This window comes from Passer montanus, unplaced genomic scaffold (assembly GCF_014805655.1).
Source record: "Passer montanus isolate IOZ18808 unplaced genomic scaffold, ASM1480565v1 scaffold200, whole genome shotgun sequence".
NCBI classification, from domain to species: Eukaryota; Metazoa; Chordata; class Aves; order Passeriformes; family Passeridae; genus Passer; species Passer montanus.
The window spans coordinates 87523-109696 of NW_024366593.1; the positions used below are offsets into that span (position 1 = coordinate 87523).

The 22174-nt window shown below is 54.6% G+C and overlaps 1 protein-coding gene across 1 annotated transcript in view; it reads left to right on the plus strand.

Annotated features, from left to right (window-relative positions):
* Positions 1 to 10226, plus strand: part of ONECUT2 (one cut homeobox 2) — an 11307-nt gene extending 1081 nt beyond the window's left edge. The window contains exons 2-3 of the mRNA XM_039708423.1: positions 6 to 313; positions 7814 to 10226. Coding sequence (XP_039564357.1) covers positions 6 to 313; positions 7814 to 8100 — 595 coding nt within the window. The 3' untranslated portion in view covers positions 8101 to 10226. The remainder of the gene's footprint in view (positions 1 to 5; positions 314 to 7813) is intronic.
* The last annotated feature ends 11948 nt before the right edge of the window (positions 10227 to 22174 follow it).

Below are 22174 nucleotides of genomic sequence, written 5' to 3' on the forward strand. Positions count from 1 at the left end.
GGCCCCGCGCTGCCCGCCGGCCGGGAGCGGCCGCCCCCCGCCGCCGGCCCGCAGGGGAGCGGCGCGGGGCAGCTCGAGGAGATCAACACCAAGGAGGTGGCACAAAGGATCACGGCGGAGCTGAAGCGCTACAGCATCCCGCAGGCCATCTTCGCCCAGCGAGTGCTCTGCCGCTCCCAGGGGACCCTCTCGGACTTGCTGCGGAACCCCAAGCCTTGGAGTAAACTCAAGTCCGGCCGGGAGACGTTCCGCAGGATGTGGAAGTGGCTGCAGGAGCCGGAGTTCCAGAGGATGTCTGCCCTGCGGCTAGCCGGTAAGTGCACGCCTGTGCCAGGCGGGGAGCGCAGCGCGACCCTCGGGGCGCAGCGCCGGCCGGCCGGCCCCGCAGTGCGTCCTTCTCGGGCCCGGCGCGGCCGCTTCCCGCTCCGCCGTGAACCGCGGGGCTGCGCGGAGCTCAGCCGCCTCCCGCAGCGCAGGCACCGCGGCTCTGTCCGGCGGGGCCGTGCGGGGCTCGGGGCCGGCGGAGGGACGCGCTCCGCTGCCACTGCCGGGCGGCGGGGCCGGGGCTGCTCTCCAGGGCCGGGTGCTGAAGGTGCGCGCTCCGCACCGCACCGCGCTCTCGGTGCGCATCCCTCCTGCGGCTGCCGGGGCTGCGGGGCGCACCGGGGGGGGCTCCGCGTCCCGGGACAGGCGGGGCCGGCGGCAGCGGGCGGGGGCCGGACCCCGCACCGACCCCCGGTACCGATCCCCGGTAACGATCCCGGTACCAACCCTGGCACCGACCCCCGTACCGACCCCGGTACCGACCCCCGGTACCGATCCCCGGTACCGATCCCCGGTAACGATCCCGGTACCACCCCCGGCACCGACCCCCGTACTGACCCCCGTACCGACCCCGGTACCGACCCCCCCGTACCGACCCCGGTGCCGACCCCCGTACCGACCCCCGTACCGACCCCGGTACCGACCCCGGGTACCGACCCCCGGTAACGACGCCGGTACCGACCCCGGTACCGACCCCCCGTACCGAGCCCCGGTACTGACCCCCGCAGCGGAGATGAGCGGGACAGAGCCGGCGGGAGCTGTCCCTGCCGTGAGGCCGTGCGGGGCGCCCCCCGGCCGGTTCCGCGCGGGTGCGGGCCGGGCCCCGCCGTGGAGCACAGCCCGGGCTGCCTTCCCGCTCCCCCGAAACCACGGGGGACTGTGGCACGGCCAGACACGCGTGGGACAAACCGCAGCACGGCGGGGAGGCCAGGGGCCGGGGCGCGCTGCTCTGACAGCGATGAAAACCCTGGGATATTTGTGTCCCCGAGTCTGCCCTTCTTTTATTTCAATTGATCCCGACGAGGGCAGGGATTTCCCAGTGGGCAGGCTGTCCCCAGAGCTGCCCGCCTTGCCGGCACTCCCGGAGGGCTCTGAGGGGGCACGGGGGTCTCTGCGGCAGGGAGATGGGCACACAGAGTTCCCGCATGAAGGGCAGCTGCCGGGAGAGGCTGGCATGCGGCGGAGCAGGGCCAAGAGGAGCCGTGGATGACTGATGGCCCTAATCCCTGGCCGACCTCTAACCAGAGGTCAAACGCGCACGGCCTGGGGTCTCCAGAATCCCCGTGGGGAGTGCTTGGGCTTTCCCGAGCTGCGGGCAGTCCCGGCTGTGCTGCCCTGCGGGACAGGGACGCTGATCCCCTGCTCGGCTCCAAGGCAAACTCTTCTCGTCCCTTGCAGCACCCGCGGGCATCCCGCTCCTCTCTGCTCGCAGCCAAATGAAGGTGCTGGGATCTCTGACAGGGGTGTCAGAGGCACAGAAGGGGTTTGGGGTTTTTGCCGAGCACGCGGTGATGTCGCCTTCACAAACAAACGTGTATCGAGAGGGAAATCGATGCAGATAATGTTTAGAAGATTAAAAGAGCATTAATGCTGGCAACAGGAGCATCAACGCGTGGACCCAGTTTTCATTGATCTGGAACCTGAGCCGGCTCATTTCCAGTAACGTGGCTGGTGTTTTTCCTTCCCAGCACTGGTCCCGGCTGGGGGTTCCCCGTGGAGCCCTGCATGTAGAGCAGAAAATCAGGAATCACAGCCGCATGCAGAGTTCTGCCTGTATAACTCTGGATCTCTGCTTTAGCAGGCCCCCTGAATGCCTCTGCATCCAGGAGGAAAGTTTGGAGAGAGCTCAGGTGCTGAGTGGCCGTGGACTCCCCATGGAGCGGGAAAGACCTTTGCAAATTACCTTTCCCTTCAGGAAATCGATTATTTTAATTTCCTTTTATTACCACGTGTGAATATGCGGCCCCATTGCCTCAGTGCTTCCTTCTCCCCCTTTACTCACTTGCTTAAATCCCTCTGAGCATGGGGAAAATGCCACAAGTATTTCAGGTTTTTAAAAACAAAAAATACCCACCAGCTATTTGCCCCACACTCCTGGAAATTTTTCCCAAGTGGGGTGGAAATCTGCTGTCCTTGAAGGGAAATCCCCCTCTCCCTGTGGGAGCCATGTGGGGTGTGCTTAGTATTTTTTCTTATGATAGAAGATATATAGTGTTGTCTATCCTATTCTAACCTAATCTAATTCAATGTTATTATTTCTGTGCTTATTGTATTTTCGTGGGGGTCTTTAGTAGTCCTGTGGGGGGGGGCGCTGCTGGGGGGGCTCTGTGCAGGTAGGATCTGCTACTCACAGGGAGTTTGTGGGTGCTCCGAGGGCAGAGCGCCCTTTTGGGGTGCTGGGGGCTCTGTGCGGGCAGGACCCGCTGTGCACGGGGGGTTTGTGGGTGCTCGAGGGCAGAGCGCCCTTTTGGGGTGCCCGTGCCCGTGTCTGGCCGCGGCTGCAGCCGGGGAAGCGGCGAGTGCCCTCCCGGGCCCCAGAGGGGCTGGTGCCGCTTCCCGCCGGGCGCTCGGGGCTCGGGGCTGCGCTCGGGACCGGGGGCTCGGGGCGCTCGGGGCTCGGGGCTGCGCTCGGGACCGGGGGCTCGGGGCGCTCGGGGCTCGGGGCTCCGGGCGCTGCCGGCTGCCCTGGAAGGTTTGGGGAAAGCCCCGACGGACAGTCCCTAAATTTGTGCGGGGTCAGCAGAGCGCTCCGCCGCCTGTTCACCCTCTGCGGTGCCGGATCCCTTATGGATGACTGAACGCTCTCGTACCAAAAGGCCGTCAGCGGTTCACTGGTGCCGAGCTGGCCGAGCCCTGCTCTGACCCGTCAGCACCACGGAGAGCGGCGGAGAGGGGCGGAACAGGGAAGGAGCAGGAGCAGCAGCCAGCCGAGGCCGCGGGGCGGGCGGTGGCCGCGGACCCTGCCAGCCCGGGCCCGGCCAGCCGTGGGTGGCAGTGCCAGGAGTGGGCGGTGGCACGGTCGCACCCCAAGTGCCCCAGGACAAGGAGAGGGGTCTCACAGAGTGTGCTCTTTGTGCCCTACCAAATGGCTCTTCCCTGGATTTTGAGACTGTTTTGTTGTCTGTATCCCCAGCTAAAAATGAAGGCATGATAACGTCTGTATCAGGCTCGTTACCTATTTATAAAGCTATTTCTTAGCGTTGAACTAAATATACAGGTATGTAAAGGTCCTTTGAAAGGTGCTTAGGGGCTTGAAATATCGGTGCTCTCTTCAGCTATAGATTAGTGGTTGTGTTTGAACAATCCATGCGGTAAATTGTGGTGCTGGCTGATAAATCATATTTCTCATGTACCAACTTTCCAAAATAATCCCCTGCCCCAGCTCTTTGTTCCACATCATTTCTGGAGGCGTTTCTGCCACACGGAAATCTGAATCCTGTTTTTGCAAAGCAAATGAGTTTTATCGGTTTCTTGATTATTTGATGAAGTTAATTCTGAGTACATTTTGGATTAAATGAATTTCTGTATTTTCTCCCCTACTTTTTAAAAGAAACAATTAATTGGTCATCGTGTTACTCATTCTGAAGCTGTTCTTCACTATTTCCTTATCAGATTCCCCCCCTCCTTTTTTTCCCATGTATCTCTTGCCCATCACTGTTTGAACTGAAATATCCCAAACTCAAGTATTCCTCTCCAGCTGAAAATTGCCCCCAATTTATTAATCGCCGCAATTTATTAATTTATTTGTATTTAAGGCTCCCATCTTGTCTTCTCTGGAAAAAGCCCATCGTAGCTGGGCGATGAATATGCAGGGAAAGCACTATATCCAATGGGACAGATAATACATCTCTTTTTCCAAGGTAAAAGATTTTGTATCCAGCTCTATCAATCTTGCAGACTTTTACATAAAAGGCTCTCTGATTTATAGAGGGGTTTGCACACAGAAATCATACCAAACAGACTCATCTCAAATGGATTTGGTGATAGCATCAGCCAGACAACTCGCTGATGGCAGAGAGAAATGCAATCAAAAAAGAAATTGGAGTGTTTTGGGCTTGTTTGGGGGTTTTGAGCTATAAAATCAAACTGCTCCGTTGTGAAAAAAGGGACTCAAACCACTGGTAAATGCTGCTCAGAGGAATTATTAGACAAGCGATAGAGGCTGGCAGGTTCCCAAAACGCAAATTGTCTCCGAGACCAAAATATCTCTCAGTAAGCAGGGAACATATTTATGAGCAGCGGTGATTTTCCAGCAGCTCTCATCCCCTCCTAATGGGGTGGGAGCACGGGGCCTGTGCCGAGGCATTAAGCTTTGGCAAGCAGCACTGGCTGCAGGAGGTGAAGGAGGAGCAGAGGTCTTCCTCGGAGGGCTTCCCACACACCTTCCTCTCCTCCATGGTGAGAGGGAAAAATCAGGTGGGGTTCCAAGAGAGCACCTTCCTGGCTGGAAACAGCCAGGCTGTCAGCTCCTTTCTCAGAGCATCGCAGGAATCCCTGCAAACAGGGAGCACCTCCCCATTACAATGGCTGAGCAAGCAGGCCTTCTCTGGAAGAACAGAATTTACTTTGTGCTACGCATCCAATCTGTTTTTCTGGATAAATGCCACCAAGGGCATTCCTGGCGTTGCAGGAATTAGGAGTTCGGTGTGTGTGCCGCAGCTGGGATGAGCAGCACTGGCTGCCCACCCCGACAATGTGATTATTTGCATCTTCATTCTGATTGCTCCTTGTTCCATAATGATTTTGTACACAGCGGAGTACTTAACCTAATTTGTATTGATCTCAATCGCTCTCATTCGTGCATACTTAATTCAGAGAGGTAATCAAATTGATTTCTGAGGCCTAGTTTTTGAAAGATTGTAGTAACAGGGATATACAGGGGGTTGCTTTAAGTGAATCAGAGCAAAAGGAAAACATGTGAAATCTTTAGAAAATGTTTTGATGGTCATTTCATTGTGTTCTGGATTACCAGGGTAATTGCATTTCCCTCACAAAATCGAATGGAGGAGCAGTTTCAGTTCCATCAGCCGGATAACTGGGTTTGGGTGACTTTGCACCCACACAAACCACACGGGCAGATCAATATTCACCGCTTGTCCTAGGGACAGTGGAGACTGAGGACATTCTGCTGCATTAAGGGAACGTTGCTCTCTGCTTGGCTCCTTCTTAGCCCTGCTCTTTGTTTCGTGGCTGCAGAGTCACTTCTGCTGTTATTAGAACATCCAGGGGCAGAGAGGCACAGGAGCTGTGTTGGTGATGTTCCCAGCATCCCGGCACGTGGCTCCGCTTCTCCCGGGGCTGCTCCAGCCCCTGGGGCCCCTCCCGGGCCTCTTCCTCCTTCTGATGCTGGTGACCTTCGTGTCCTCATCTCTGCCTCCCTCCTGGAGAGGTGCAGGAGCTGAGGGAGGCTTGGAGCGTCCCTGCCCCGTGCCTGAGGGCTCACAGGGTGGGACTGAGCTGAGCACGACAGCTTCCGGACATTTTCAGGGTTTGTGGCTGTTTGGAATGCCTGGGTTCCTCTCTTGTGGGGGAGAAAATGGAAAATCAGAGTCATTGTTGCAGAAAGTCAGGCAAATGAACTATTAGTAGGGAAATTGAGTGTGATGATACTCAGGGTGTCACAGTGCAGCGTTGGGTCCCTGCACCCTGCCCTTTGAGTCGTGGGGCACCACTTCAGTCCATGCTACAGGAGGCAGCACTCACCCCAGTTCTGAGCAGTTCCTGTACTCTTTCTATTGAAGAGCATCTTTAATGCAATGCAGAAGGAAAATATTTTATTTTATATTTTTGTGTATCTTTTTTTTCCACAATTATGGCTTTCAGTTCTTGCTGGTTGTCCATTTTCTTCCATAGGATATGTTCAGGTTTAACCACAGCTAATAAATCAAATTGTGCTTAGAATCCAGATGGTCTCTTCCCTTCCCTGTGCTGTTAAAACCTTTCTCTTTCTTCCCGGAAAATCACTTGATTTTATTAGAGTGCTCACCCCATTTTTCTCTGCTGAGAGCTGCACGTCAGGTGCAGCCTTTGCCTTTGTGGGGCCTTTTCAAGAGCAAACTCAACAGTTCAAGGAAAGTATTTACTGAATGCATCAAAAAGCACATACCTCTGCATTATTTATCATCAGATACCAATAACTGTAAAACGCAGAGTATCTCAGGACATAAATTAGTGATGGTAGGAAACACTCCACTGGTCCCAGTGTCCCGGAACCGATTAGAAGCTGCAGCAAAGATGCTGCTGCTCATCATGTGCCCAGCACCAGGGACATTGCCATGTGGATTCTGGACACGTGTCCAAGTGAACCCAGCTTAACATCTGCTTTTTCAGCCCAGACAGGCAGCTGGGTGTTGTCTGCAGTGGCAGAGGTGCAGTCAGAGAGCCCAGATCCTTCCCTCCTGCTGCCTCTGGGATAATGGCCTCGGAGAGGTGAGTCTGGCCACTGGGGCCAGGTGCAGGCTCACCCTGACCAGCTTCTCTTGTGCTTTGGGGTGCTTTGAGGTCTGACCTTCACCTCCCTCCCAGGGGCAGCTCGGCTGCAGCCACTGGAATTTGGCAGCTCAGAGGGTCAGGGTCAGGCACGCCAAGAAAATACCCCAGTTTCCTGCAGAAATGCTGTGAGATTCTGTGCCACGGTGGCTGAGCCAGGCTCCACACAGGTACAGCCCTGACTGGGTTAATTACAGACATCTCCACAGTCTGACTTTTACTTTTGGGCCAGCTTCATTTCACATTCCAGACCTGCGGAATTATTTAACAGGGCTGCTTAAAACCCGCCTGCTTATCAATTCTCTGGGCTCATTTTGTCCCAGCACATTACCTAACCATGTCAACATATGGATTTTCTCTCTGTGCCCGGTGCAGACGGCCTGGGCAGGCTATTTTTAAGTGTGGGTGTGCTCCGGCAGTGGTATTGGTTTCAGCACTTGCTGTTCTCTCTCTGCTAATAAATACAGAGCAGCTATTAATACGAATGGGTTTAGGATCCATTAGCATGGCTCAGTGATGCTCCAGCACTGCTGCCCTGCGTGACCTGAGCTCTGACGGCTGGCTTCACCCTCGGGACATGGCCCGGGAAGGGGGACAGGCGATGGGGGCGGTGCCCGGGGTGGTGGCACTGCCGGAGTCAGGCAGCAGGGCAGGGCCAGGTGAGCCTGGGAGGCCAAGGAGGCCCACGGTGCTTTTTCCCCTTGGTGCTCACACAAAGTTGCTGCTGCTGGAGCTTTGACTGGGGTTTGCTTTGGGCTGTTTAAAGGGACAAAACTTACATACAGCTGTTACTCCTGGCTGTTGAGAGGTACTGGGGATAGAAAAGCAATGTGGCCCACTGGATTCCTCTGGAGCCCTCTGCTCCCGTGTGCCAGAGTGGTGCTGGCTCAGCTGGTGACACTTGCCCGCACCGTGTGACAGTGCCTGCCATCGGGGTGGCTGGTGGGGGCTGTGGGCACCACCCTGACACTTTCTCTCTGTCTCTGCCGCCCCCTCCCAGCCTGCAAACGCAAAGAGCAAGAGCCCAACAAAGAGCGGAACAACTCCCAGAAGAAATCCCGCCTGGTTTTCACGGACCTCCAGCGCCGAACGCTTTTCGCCATCTTCAAGGAGAACAAGCGTCCCTCCAAAGAAATGCAGATCACCATCTCCCAGCAGCTGGGCCTGGAGCTCACCACCGTCAGCAACTTCTTCATGAACGCCCGCCGGCGCAGCCTGGAGAAGTGGCAGGACGACCTGAGCTCCGGGGGCTCCTCGTCGGCCCCCAGCAGCTGCACCAAGGCGTGAGGGGCGCAGAGCGCGGCTCCGCGGCACGGCCCTCGCTGGAGACTAAAGCACAATCCCCGCAGCCAAGCCCAGCCAGCCGGTCCCCAGGACGTTCCTACGGCTTCCCGGCAGTTTAGCAGGCTCCACGTCACCCTCTCTCCACACAATCCTTTGCTCAGGACAGGCGAGGCAGGTCTGAAACGCAGGGAGTCGTTCTTGAGGCAGGTTTCTCCTGAGCCCCGGGTTCCCGTGCTCGGCAGCCTCCCGTGCCCGGTGCCTGCCGTGTGCTGGCCACACCACCCTGCGGCCACGCCACAACGGAGCACAGAGTCGGATACTGACAACCCAAGACCCTGTTTTTAAACTCAGGCATGGTTTTTTGTTACGTGTTTTAAGGGAAAAAAAATCAGATTCAGGGTTTTTTTGGTTGTTTCTCTAGTTTAGTTGAATCAGCTCGTTCTCGGATCAGAAAAGTGCGGTTCTCTTGAGCTCGAAGTATCAAGCACAAGGCTGGTAGCTGCAGCCACGTCCGGCCCTGGGCTGCCAGGGCGGCTGTGCCAGCTGCAGCCTGACAGCCCGGGAACACCGCACGAGCCTCAAGCACAGCTGGCAGTTCCTCACAAGCTCTGTGTTTGTACCTAATGCACACTCAGGAGGCCGATGGAACTGCTACAGTTCATGGAGCAAACACAATGTTTTGGATGACTTCGATTAATTTGCATTATTACATCCTTTTTAGTTTCTGGGAATCTGGTTTCTCCTCGGCAACGGCTGTTACCAAAACCTTTTTAGCGTTCAGTGCATTTTTGTTCCTTTTATCAGTATTTTATGGTACTTTCAAGCAGGAAAAGAAACAGAGACAAGCCCTTCAGCGTTTCAGATGTGCCGCGTGTAGCTCTACCGCATCCCCAAGTTCCTTTTCCCTGCCGGCTCCCCGGGCCGGCAGGAACACAGCACACCAAAGAGACAGGATTTCTGCAAGCCAAAGATGTTTGTACCTTGCCATTCTCCTCGCGGGTGCTTGGCTGGCGCTGGGGGCTGGCCAGCCCCCTCTGAGCTCCGCGCAGCGGGGCCGCCCCGGCGGCGGCACGGCCGCGGCCGCGCTCCGCCACAGACACTTGAGACTTTTTATATGTACTGCTTAATCGAAACCAAAGAAACGTTTTCTGCACCTACTTCTTCTGCAACAAACTGTTCCATTGAAAGATAAAATAGAAAAATTTAAAAAAACCAAGGAAGCATGTCAGGAAGCAAACGAGTCCCACACTGTGTTCTACGAACATCTCGGACGTTTTCGGAAGCAGATCTCAAAGAAAGGGTTGACAAGAATGAGAACAAAGCAAAGCCAGTACAATTGCTGCTTCATTTGACAACTCAAGTCCTCTTAAAGTTGAAGATTGTCTTTAATTTGTGCCTATGCAGTTTTTTCAAAAGAACAAGGAACAGAGCAACCAAAACCTCAACAGCTACCATACCAAAGATGAGGATTCTCACTACTTGTGTTTCAGTTTGTTTCTCCTCTTGCACGACTAATGCACATAACCCCACTGATCTCTGGACAGGTAACCACTCGTGAGTCTTGGTGCAGCCAGAAGGGTGGGTTCCTTTGTGTTTTCCCTGTTTCTGCCCCACACAGCATCTCCCTGGGAGCTGCACGGGCTCCGAGTGCAGGGTGTTGGGGTGCTGCCCTGCTGCATCTCCTCCCTCCAGGAAGCACTTGTGGGCTGGCTGTGACCTGTGTGCTGGTCTCCTGTGTGTCTGGAGCTGTGAGAGCCACCCTCCTGTACGTGACCTCCACCCCTCTTTCTCCTCCCCGGGGTGAAACTTGCAATATGTGTGATCCCCTCTCTGTCACTGTGAGTGCTGAGCAGCACCACAGCCCGGCTCCAAACCTCCACCTGAACCAAGCCCGAGTATTCAGCAGCTCCTGGGGCAGCTCAGGAGTGCTTCTGACATATTAGCCTGTAATGCTGTTTGACCCAGGTCATGGTGATCCAGATCATGACATGTCCAATTTATCCCCAGAGCCGGAGTGTGTTTGCTCCTCTCTGCCTTCAAACAAGGGCTTCACTTCAACTGCTTCACAGAACTGCTGCAGTCACTTTCCAATGGCTGCACTTAAAATAGAAAAAAATCCAGAAGCCATGTCTGCTCAGGACAGGAAAGCAAATTCAGGATCCCCATAGCTAAACTGAAAGCACGTGCCTGCTCTGGGGATCAGAGGGTCCTTTGGCAGATTCCAAAGAGATTTGGAGAATCCTTGTAGCCAGACATGAAACAAACTTGCAAAAAATATGGTCCCAATCTCTCCTGATGTGTCCTGAGGGCTCTTCACCCCAGTGCCAGATGTTTGAGTGCAGAGTTTGGAGCCAGCAGGCTGTGGAGCAGGCTCAGCTGAAGTTTCACTGTCATTCCCACCCAAGTGTCCATCAGACCAGCCCTGGTGCATCTTGAACTCGGCAGTGCCCTCAGGGGAGCTGTCTCATCCTGGAATTGTCCCCCTGCAGTGGCAGGGGGTGGCACAGGAGCAGTGAAACCCCAGAGCTCCCTCCTGCAGTGAGAGGGCAGGGAAGTGCACTGTGTCCCACAGGGAACGAGCCCAGGCGTGTGGGACACCTCACCTGGGGACACCCACCTGGGGACACCCACATGGCCACAGCTCTGCCTCCCACCTCCCCAGAGGCAGGGGGAGCTGCCAGAAGCCTGGGAGCAAAGGTCTGGCCTTTTTGCCCTGCTCAGAGCTCCTCCAACAGCCCCAGCAAAGGGAGCTTGGATCAGGCACTGAGTTACAAATTTCAATGAAATTCTCCCCAAGCTGTGGCAGTGCAGCATTCCAGAGTAACAACACAAACGAGGCTGCTCTGGGCTGGGGCCTCCAAGCTACCAAGAGTCCCAATCCATTCTCAGCCCAAGATCCTGCTGCGTTCTTCATCCCCGCATCTCTCCCGGCCCCCGTGACGTCTTCCATTTCACTGGTGGCTTTTATGGGCAGCTCCCTGAGAGGAGGGGCTGTGTGAGTGTTGGGGAGGCTGTGCTTGCTGTCGCAGCTCCTGGTGAGTGCCCAGAGCCGTGTGTGTCACCTGCTTTATTTACTGTGCTGCCAAAGACTCGTGTGTGCAGAGCATCCCAGCACAGCAGCCCGGAGCCACAGCCTGGGCACAGCGGCATGAATTCGGCTTCGGAACCTCGCCGGGGGATGTGCTCAGTGACTTCCCGTGGATTCCCGAGGGTGCCTCTGCCTACAGCCGAGCCCAAAGAGCCGCGGGAGCCCGCGGGAGGGCAGCGGGGCTGTCCGGAGGAGCCGCCTCGGACGCGGCTTCCCTGCTGCCCGCGGCTGCCGAGCGTTTGTCCGGCACGGGGAAGCTTTCTACTTGGCCTCCTTTATATGTATCATGGGGAGTTTTTATTGGTTACGTTTTTTAAGAAGGCAAAGCTTGAAATGGTTTTAGGTTTTTTTTCCAGACACCTGTGGGTTTTAACTCGCTATATTATCTATCAATAATGTAATTTATTTAATTTAGTCTTAGGGCAGGTCCTGAGATCTCTGTTCAGCCTGGATCCCATTGTGTTTCGCTTTAGCTTTTGAATTCAGTGGGAGTTTTGCCTGAATGTAGAGGGGGGTCAGGCGCTGCTGGTAGCTATTTGTATCTATTTAATTCAGCCATTTGGGAGTAAGTTTGCTTATTTCTCCGTGGGACTGCATCGGGGATGCAGAGCCTGTTAGTAAATACACCTCAGAGCTGGGACTGCTGCGTAGAGCAGCCAGCTTCTGTCAGACAGGGCAAGAACTACTCTTTCCACAAAACAGAAGTCTAGTTTTAATTCCTTCTTTTAATTCATTTTAATTGTTTAAATTATTTAAGTTAATCTCTTCCCTCCTGATTAGAAAGTGTGACATAGCTTTATTATGGCACGTGAAGCCTTCATAATATAACTTATTTATTTAACTTATTCATCGTCACCCGGGGATGCCCTTGTAGAGTTTTTATTTTTTAATTAGAGTTATCTATAAAGCACTACAGCTGGTTTCCTGTAAGAACAGCAGAGCGAACTTTGAGGACAAGCAATGAATATTTAACCTAAAACTGTGCGTCCAGAAAAATAGGAAACAAAAAAAAAAAGACACTGGGGTACTTTGCCTGAACTTTGTGGCTTCTTAAAACTTAAGCTGGGGGGAAAATAACCCATGCCAAGCAAAAAGAGAGAAACCCTTAAAGTAGCTGCTTCCAAGAATGAACTTCTGTGTGTGGAAAAAAAAAAAAAAAAAAAAAGGGAAAAAAAAAAAAAGAAAAAAAAAGAAAAAATTAAAAAAAAAAGAAAAAAGAAAAAACCCCAGAAAAAACCTTTCTATTTCTAGTGAGAACCAAAGAGGCTACCTCACTGACTTTTCCATTTGTAATTTTCTCGTGTGGATGATACCAAAGATACCAAAGATGTCCCGCTCGGCGCGGTCTGCCTCCTGCCCGTGCTCCCGATGCCCCGCTGCTCCTGCCGTGCCCCTGCCGTGCTGCGGGTCCCTCGGGCGCTCCGCAGCAGCAATTAGCACCGCTAATTGTCCTTGTTCTCGCGCTGAGCGGGCCCGTGCACAGCCAGGGCTGCTGCCTCTGCTCACCTTCGCTTGTGTTTACAATTACCGTTTTCAGATAAAAATCAATTAATTACTTTTCTCGAGTTAGCAATGAAGTGAGGCTGCATTAAGCTCCATTAGCATCATTCCTGAGTGATTACTTGCAAGCTGCTTGTTCGGGCAATTAGCGGTGCCCTTTGGCACCGGGGCTTGGAGCGGGCTCTGTGCTGTCTGAGGGGCTGAAGCAATGCTCCGAGGGGCACTGCCCAGCCCTGGGCACTGCCCTGAGCCCTGGGCACTGCCCTGAGCCCAGCCCTGGGCACTGCCCTGAGCCCTGGGCACTGCCCCGAGCCCTGGGACTGCCCTGGGCACTGCCCTGAGCCCTGGGCACTGCCCCGAGCCCAGCCCTGGGCACTGCCCGAGCCCTGGGCACTGCCCCGAGCCCTGGGCACTGCCCTGAGCCCTGGGCACTGCCCTGAGCCCTGGGCACTGCCCCGAGCCCTGGGCACTGCCCTGAGCCCTGGGCACTGCCCTGAGCCCAGCCCTGGGCACTGCCCTGAGCCCTGGGCACTGCCCTGGGCACTGCCCCGAGCCCTGGGCACTGCCCCGAGCCCTGGGACTGCCCTGAGCCCAGCCCTGGGACTGCCCCGAGCCCTGGGCACTGCCCTGAGCCCTGGGCACTGCTCACTGCCCTGAGCCCAGCCCTGGGCACTGCTCCAAACCCTGGGCACTGCCCTGAGCCCCAAGCCCAGCCCTGGGCACTGCCCTGAGCCCCAAGCCCAGCCCTGGGCACTGCCCTGAGCCCAGCCCTGGGCACTGCCCCCAGCCTGGGCACTGCCCTGAGCCCCAAGCCCAGCCCGGGCACTGCCCTGAGCCCCAAGCCCAGCCCGGGCACTGCCCTGAGCCCCAAGCCCAGCCCGGGCACTGCCCTGAGCCCCAAGCCCAGCCCGGGCACTGCCCTGAGCCCCAAGCCCAGCCCAAACCCAAGATCCCCTTCCCGGGGGGATGTGCCTGGGCCGTGCCCTTGCCTTCCCGGAGGTCACCCACACAAACGCTCCGCTGCGATTGAGTGCTGCCTTTTATTTGTTTCTTTGGGGCTTTGAGTCTGTGTTGGTAGGACTTGCCAAGTGTGCTTCTCCCTGTCTCTGTGTTCCCTCACTACAAAGCTATAATAATTCTCAGGATGCCTTCTGGCGGGGTGGCCGCTGTCCCCTGCCCCCGGACACAGACAGCCCCCAGAGCTGGCAGGGTCCCCGCGGCCCCCCGACCCCTGCTTCACTTGCAAAGAGTGACGTTACCACGGGACGAGTGCCTTGCTTGAACCAAAGCAACGATTTTGCCAGTCTAGACCTCTCTGTGCTTTTTTTTTATTCTTCCTGTGAATACCTCAGCTTTGACTGGGCCGCCGAATCGTACCTGGTGGGCTTTTGTACTGTGGTGCTTTGCAATGCAGCCCTGCAAAGGACAGACTCCTGATGATACCAAAGGCTCTCCTCCTCCTCCTCCCCCTGTCCCCGATCTCTCTTCCTCCATGGTTCCAAAGCTTTATGACGAACTGGGCATGTTGGCAACGCAGACCGTGCAATCCCTCCCCGAATTTTCTCAGATATACCTCATAGAGAATAGCTGTTTAGCGTAATGTTATTATAGCGTATGTAAGAAATTATTCACTGTTTCTTTTGGGTAACTGTGATTTAAAAGGAAAAAAACAAAAAAACAGAAGAAGAAGCTTTATATGTTTTAGGTTGTGCTTTTGTACTAGACGGAGAAGGTGCGCTTAAAAATGTACGTCAGTCTTTCTTCCCATTGGGGTTTTTTGTTATTATGGATGGGGGAAAAGTTGCAGAATGAGCCCAAAGTTTACAGTTTCATATTTTGCTGAAGAAACAATCTGTGTTCATTTGCTCTGTTGGAGAAAAAAAAAAAAAAAGAAAAAAAAGAGGAAAGTCCTTATTTTCTACATTTGTGCTACTTGGTCTGAAGAGCTGATTGTCCTGTGTGACGGTGTAGTATTATAATTATAATTATAATTAGCAACTGCCAATCAGCGCTCCCATGTTTATGCATGAGGCAAACCCTTAGCAATGTGATGCATCGTGGTTCTTAATGGCAACTTCTTCCTTTGGGTTTGGGACAGGTCTTTGGCTTGGTGGTGTTTATTTATGCATGGAGCCTGTTAGCTGTTCGCACTCGTGTTTGCATTTACGCTGGGAAATGCCGGCCGGTCCCGCCCCACGCAGCTCAGCTCTGCCCAGGGCGGCTGTCCCGCTCAGCTCTGGGCTGTGCCTGTGTCACACAGACCCAAATTCCAGTGACATTGCCATCTGAGGAGAAGCTGGGCCCCCTGGCATTGGATTCCTTCCGTTCCCTGCTCCTCGGAGGCTGCCGTGCTCCTTCCCAGGATCAGGAGCTCCTTTGGCTTTATGGCAGCCCCCCCTGCCCTGGGCCAGGTTTGTTGGGGTGCTTTATCTATCCCCTTTTGGTTTGTCCACATGTGAGCCCCTGTTCACGGATGGGTTTGTTTTCTTCAGAGCCCCGCGTGCCCCGATCCCAGGCCGTGCTGGACGTAAAGCCAAACCCACTGCTGCATCCCCTGGAAGGGGGGCCTGGGCAGGGGCAGTGGCAGTCTCCTGGGGAGGCCCCAGCGGTGACATCGTGTGTCTCTGAGGGTCTGTCAGAGATGTGCTCTCCTTGGTGCAGGAGAGTTTTCACTTGGCAGGTTGTGGTACCAGCGAAAGCTGTGTGATATAATTGGGTTATTTTCTCTCCTGATTTCTCTGCCAAAGACAGTGACAGGCACCACCAGAACTTTACCCAGGGGTTGTGTCAGACAGCTGATGATTGTAACAGTGGTTAACCTTGCAGCAAGCTTTCCAGGCTCCTCCGCAGTAGGCAGAGCGGGACGCGCCGGCAGAGCCCTGCTGGCAGTGCCACCACTGCTCAGCCACATTGTCACCCCTGCATCCCTCAGCCCAGAGGCCACCAGGGCTGTGTGAGGCCACGGCGGGGCTGCCCGAGCTGCTCCAGCTGCCTGCAATTTGCCAAGGTACTTGTATTATGAAATTTAAGGTCTATTTTATTATGTCATTTTATGTCATTTTTTAACGTTGTGGAAGGTGGTATGTTGAACTGAGTGTAAGCTGAGTTTTTCAGACAAATAAAGTAGCTAAAGAGTGAATGTTATTTTATCATTAAAGGGTTTTTACTCACTGATTTGTGCCAATAGATGTCCTTTATCTCGATGACAAGTATTACATTGCTTTCAAAGTTTTATTTATAGCTATTGATGTAAAACCCACACACACATATTATTTGCCAAAGTTCAATAAAGGAGGAAAACACTGCTTTTGCTTCCTTGTGCGATCAAAAGTTTCTCATTTTTCCCACCACAAGCCATCCCACACCAAGGGGTGCAGTGGAGCAAGCAGGGCTGGGGCTGCACAGGGAGGGGTGAGGAGAGCTGAGCACAGCCACACCAATGCAGGCCCCAGTGGAGCAGCACATCCCAAAAATGCTGCCTGGGACCGGGGGCCTGGCCAAGCATGGGCCACAGTACTTGGGAAAGGACCTGGCACCTTCTCCCACGAGCACATGACAGGAGAAACCACTTCATATGTATGTAAGTCATGGGATTATGTGATGCAATGTCATTACTGTAAAATTATGTTAGTTGTTGCACTTTCTTTCCCTGAAGCAGCTCTGCGGGAGGAGGCAGGAGGTTCCTGGAGCTGAAATTCCATGGCAAGGAGGATGTAGCAGGTTTGCCTTCATTCATTCATTCATTCATTCAGTCAGTCAGTCAGTCAGTCAGTCACTTACCCTAGCTGGGGACAAATCTTGTTTGTTTTGTTTCCTTGAAAAGTGCACAAGAAAAGCACTTTGCTGTATTTCTGTCCTTGAAAACCAAACAAAAGCAGCCTGTCTTGCCCTAGCTCACTGCTCTGAGCACCTGGAGCAGGGTCGGCCTGGGGGGACCCCCGAGCCCCCCAGCCCCAGAGCAGTGCCGGGGCCCTGCGGGGTTCATTGTCTGCGGTCTAACCTCGGGGTTAATAAACTCCCTGAAAGATTTGTTTCCACGCTCATGCTCTTTGTGTCCCTCTCTCACACGGAGCCAGATTGTGCCGTTAATTAAATCCACACTGCTTCATTTCACTTTGCTGAGGGGCCGCGGGTGCGGATCAGGGCAGAGCTGCCTCCTCAGCTCTCTGTCACCGAGCCCAGGCTCTGCAGCCCCCTGTCCTTCTCCCCATGGCTGGGCTGTGCAGGGGGCTCTTGTGGAACTGGAGGGGGGTCCTGAGCCCTCGGGGCTGGGTGAGGATTGCCTTCCCGAGCCCCCTCCCCGAGCAGGCAGGGGCTGGGGGCTGCAGAGCCGCCGGGATGGCTGCGAGCAGGAAGGGGAGAACCCTTTAGCAGAAACCCTGACACCGACACTAATGCAGCCGGCAGGTCACCTCCATCTCACTTGCACCATTGCTCCCCCGGGGATGCATTTTGCAGGCACTTAGCAGCGGGCACAGCTGGAAGAGGGAAATGGGAGCGTTTCACGAGGCTGCCCAAAGCTGCAGGATGGGCTGGCTGTGAGGCACGATGAGCCGTGCCAGTGCCAGGCTGTCCTGCAGTGCCAGCTCTGGAGCCCTGCGGATCCCCCCAGCTCAGCGTTCCCTAACCCTGCCAAGGATCAGTGACTCCAGGTTAAATGCTGTTAAATGCTGCCATCCTCCTCCTGCTCCTGGGGCAGTGCATCTGGCAGGATGAACTCCAGTACTGAGCTCACTGGGACCCGCCGTGATTCCAGCACCGCTCCCCCCGGCTGCTGATGAAGTGCTGGCAGCTCTTCTCATCCAAACACTCCACAGCGCTTGAAAGCTGCGGGAATTCCCTCGGGAAACAGCCTGGGATGCAGCCTGCAGGGAAAGCTGTGCCCCAACAGCAAGCCAGGGTGAGGAACCGGGTTTCTTTGGGAGGAAAACAGCAGGAGCTTTTGCAACGCCGCTGATTTTCAGCACATGTGGGGTGGAGGCGCTGAAGGAAAACAACCAGGACAGAAAAACCACCCTGGAACAGGCCACAGTGGGATCATCAGGTGGGAACCACTGTCCCCAGTGCCCACACACAGAGAGAACAGGCCAGGACAGCTCTGCCTCCACAGCCCTGGGAGCTGCCTTCAGCCTCTGGGCACAGCAACCCTCCAGGAGCGACTCCAGCGCAGAAAGGGAAGGTGGCAGGAAGCCATAAGATATTAAACCAGCAGATTAAAACACACAGGACCACTTTGGGTCATGTTACACCTCCCTCCCGACAGCACAAGCAGTGCAAGGCAGTAAAGACAGGGGTAATGGCCCGGGATAAAAGCGCCGGGGGAGCTGGCTGTGAGGAGCTGGGCTGGGCAGAGCCCCCCCGGCTGCTGCGAGCATTATCCCTTAAGTGCTCCTTTAAGCTGCCTTGGAAATGCCCCTTGGAAATTGCTGGAGAAACGCAATTAGGCCTCCACTGCGGGTGATGTTCACACGTTATGGATCATCCTTACAAATGACAGGAGAATGCAGCGCCCTGGACTCCCTCTCCTCATTCCGGGAACTGCCAGGCTCCAGGCCTGCATCCCCTGCCCTGCCCCGTGAGCAGGATCTCAGCCAGCTCCTCCAGAGACTCCCAGCATCACCTGGGATCCTGGAAGGGAGCAGCCCAGGGCAGGGACACTCCAGCAGAGCAGCGCTGCACGCCTGCTCCTGCACAGCTCCAGGGGTGCAAGGAGCCCTTCCTGCTCCTGCACAGCTCCAGGGGTGCAAGGAGCCCTTCCTGCTCCTGCACAGCTCCAGGCGTGCAAGGAGCCCTTCCTCCCCTCTCTGGCCTCTGGGGCTCAGGTGGCAGCTCCCAGAGCACCCCTGAGCCCGGGGAGCAATGATCCCTCTCTGGACAGACAATCCATCTCCACAGTCACGGGAAGGATACTCATCAGCCAGGCCAACGAGCCCAAATGAAATAACCTTTGCCTGGCACTTACTGCAGAGCACGAGCTCAGCAGGAAAACAAAAGGCAGGTTTTAGCCCTGGTCCAAATCTGCAAATCCCTGTGCTCTACAGGAGAAGTAGAACCTGCTCCTGAGGGCTTGAAATGCTGGTTGAGAACGAAATCCCTGTCCAGGTTGTGCTGCTGGAGACAAGCACTTCCGCAGAGCACAGCCCATACCTGCTCGGGAATTTGCTCCTGGAAACGTGAAAAAACCACAGCCAAGCAGGAAAGCAGGAGGAGAGCAGCCCTTCAGAAAGAGGTAGGGAGGAAAAGTGCTTCCACGATGCCAGAGATTGTCTTGGATTCCAATATGACATTGCCAGGCTCACCCAGCCAAGTCCCCACTCAAAGGGAGCACAGCAGAGCTGGGGCTGACGTTCCAGAGGAAAAGAAGCACCATCACTGCTCTCCTCCACATTTCCCACCTTCCACTGTGCTGGGTTTGCATCCTGCTCTCTCCCCGTCACAAGAGCTCACTAATGGATCAGCTTAAGCATCCAACATCTCCAATCCCTGCTCTAGAAAATAATCGATCAAGCACTTAATTAGTAACACAGCAAGGAGCTGCCCAGAGACCGCTAACAGGGAACAGAATAAATTACCCATCGCAGGTGGGATCCCAGAGCAGGGCAAATCCCTGATTCACCATCTTCTCCAGTGTTTTCAGGGGTGTGACTCACCCCAGACACAGCAGAGGTGCAGAGAGCTTCCAACACCAGCACACAAAGACACACAGCTCAGCTGTTTCCTCCAAAGAACTTTAATTCCATCCTTATGGCAAACGACACACAGCAGGAGTATCCAGATTTGCTGGGTTACATCCAGTGGAAGTCCTTGGTCAATCAGAAATGCATATGTTGGGCTAAGAGCAAGTATCTGTACACGTGTGGCACGAGCAAACCCAAGGGAGCTGCTCTGCCTTGCAGCTTGCACTTCAAGGTGATCCCCAGCTCTCTGGGAGAATTCACTGAGCTTTTAGGTGCTCCAGGGAATCCCTGAGCTCAGCTGTGCCACCCTCCTGTCCAGGGATGGCAGGAGCCAGCTCCCACTCCACCCACAGCTGTGGTGTCACAGCACCTTCTGGGAGCTTCCACCTTCTCTGAAATGCAGCGAGGACCGACAGAAGGTTAAAAAGAAACTCAAAAAGAAGAATTCACTCAATAACGAAAACATAAGCAAACTGCAGAGTGTTAGAGCAGGAAAACAAGCTGACCCCTTCACTTCCCATTTCTTCCCTGAGGACACCACGGGCTGTTCCTGACTCGTCAAGTTCCAGCCGATATCCTGAGGCCAGAGCCCCACAGGGCAGATCCCCTGGGCCAGGAGGACAGTGACTCCTGCCAGCCCCACAGTCCCCCAGGGCTCCAGCCAGCTCAGAGCACCTGCAGGGCAGGCTGAGCTGCAAACTGGGTGGGACACAGCCCTGAGGAGGCCTCAGGAAGGCACAGGCACCACGGACTCATCTCTCCTGGGGCACACACTCACCCACGCTGGGCACCGGCCTGGGAGATGAAACTCCTCAGAAACCCTGATGAAAACTAGCCTGACAGCAAACAGCACCACCAGCTCTGTGAGACAGGCTCCATCTGCTAAAAGCTGGAAAATTAAGTGATTCCTGCATGATGGTGTAACAGCAGCAGCAGAGTCATTATCCTGCTTGTGGTTAGAACACTCCAAAGTGAATTTTAAGTGTCTTTTATTACTGGGGACAAATGTAATGCCTCAGAATCAGTGCCAGCTGGTATTTTCAGGACTCTCTCCAGTATGAAAATGAAAAGCCATCTGTATTTATAATACCACAAGGTTCATATGATGTTAACCTTTGCTTGCCACACTTGTAAATGCGGTGGTCCCAGCCTGGAGCACTGGAAGGTCCATACTCCCCCCAGCTGTGGGGAACCAGGAGTGGGCAGGAAGATTTGACAGACCAGATAGTTTTCCACTGATCCCAAAGTGTCACGCAGAGAAGCGAGGCAGAGAAAGTTCTTTGTCCAAGGAGAGACGTAAGGCCAGTGTTCCCAGACACCGTGGACATCTGTGCTCCTTTTTCCTGCCCAGGCCGTGAGCAGAGCCCAGGGGGAGGGAGAGGAGGGGGAGAGGAGCTCCTGGCTCCCTGCACTGGAACAGGCACAGGCAGGAAGGGAAGGAAGACTTCTTTCTGTGGGGAGCAGGGTGCTGCAGCAGGTTCTGGCACTGGAGCAATGTCAGTCTGTCCCACCCTGGAAGCAGGCATGGCAGTGGAGCTCTGCAGAGGTACTGGGGGTGCACAGCACTGCACAGGTGCTCAACACGGGATCCACCCATTCCTCAGCACCCCTTCCCTAATTCCAGCAACAAACAGAACGGGACAAACCCCTGCTACACCCCTCTTTGAACACCCTGCTCCCTAAAGGCCCGAGGTCCAAGCTGCGGGTGCCTCACGGTTACCTGAGCAGATCAGCCTGGCTGAGCAGCGTGGCACCTGCTCCCCAGCCACCAGCAAGTGCCAGGGGGCAGCCTGCAGTGCCCAGCTGCTGCCATTTCAGTGCTAAGGACATCAAGTAAACAAGGGGTGCCAGCGGGGCTGCCACACGCAGGGCTCAGCGCCACTGTCACAGCTCTGCTCCTGTCACAGCGGGCAGGAGGGGACCCCGTGCCCTGGGCACGCCCAGCACCCTGCTGGGGGCTGGCAGCCCCTCAGCAGAGCCCCAGCACGGGCTGCCTGGGCTCGGGCATCCGAAGCTCTGCGTGACTCCTGACTGATCGTCTCCTGCTTAAATAACAGCAGTTAAGCCAGGTCAATCCCACCCATGGCACCCCACAGCTATCCCACAAAACCACAGGGCTGTGGCACAGTAGAAAGCACAGAGTGGATCTATAACCCTCCTGGGGAACAAGCCTGCCTTCCTAAATTTCCTTCACCAAACAGAAAAAGCCCTTTTTTAACAAAAATAAGAATTTAAAAAGCCATTCTGCTTAACAGATACACCAGCATGTTTCCACACATGCTCCTGCTAGACTTGAAACATGCAGTTTCAATGGAGCAAATTCTCCAGTATTACCCAAGCAGGCTAATTATTTTCAATTTATACTCTTCAAATAATTTTCTGCAGATAATGAAAATGTTTTTCCTAGAAAATGTAAACAAGTTTTGTGCATTCTACTATCCCAGCTAAGCTTTCACGGGAAGTTTCCGGCAGGAGAAAACCAAACCAAAACAAAGCCTTATCTTTATGCTCTAAAAAAAAAAAATTTAAAAAATATGTACATACAGGCCTTATTAAAAAGCATTAGAAGTAACTTGATCTCCAAAGTCTCCAAAGCCAGCTGCAAAGTCCCTCTCAGAGCAGACAGCAGACTGTGCTGCTCAGGCTGCACCTTAAGCAAAACCAAAATAACAAAATAAGTGTACCTTCGACCTGGCACAGTAATGAGCTCGTGACCAGCCTGCACACGAGTAAACCCCTGCATAGAAATAGAAGCTACTTGTAAAAAAGCTGTGTAGGTTTTTCAGCGAGTCCTGCTGGGCTGGATGACACG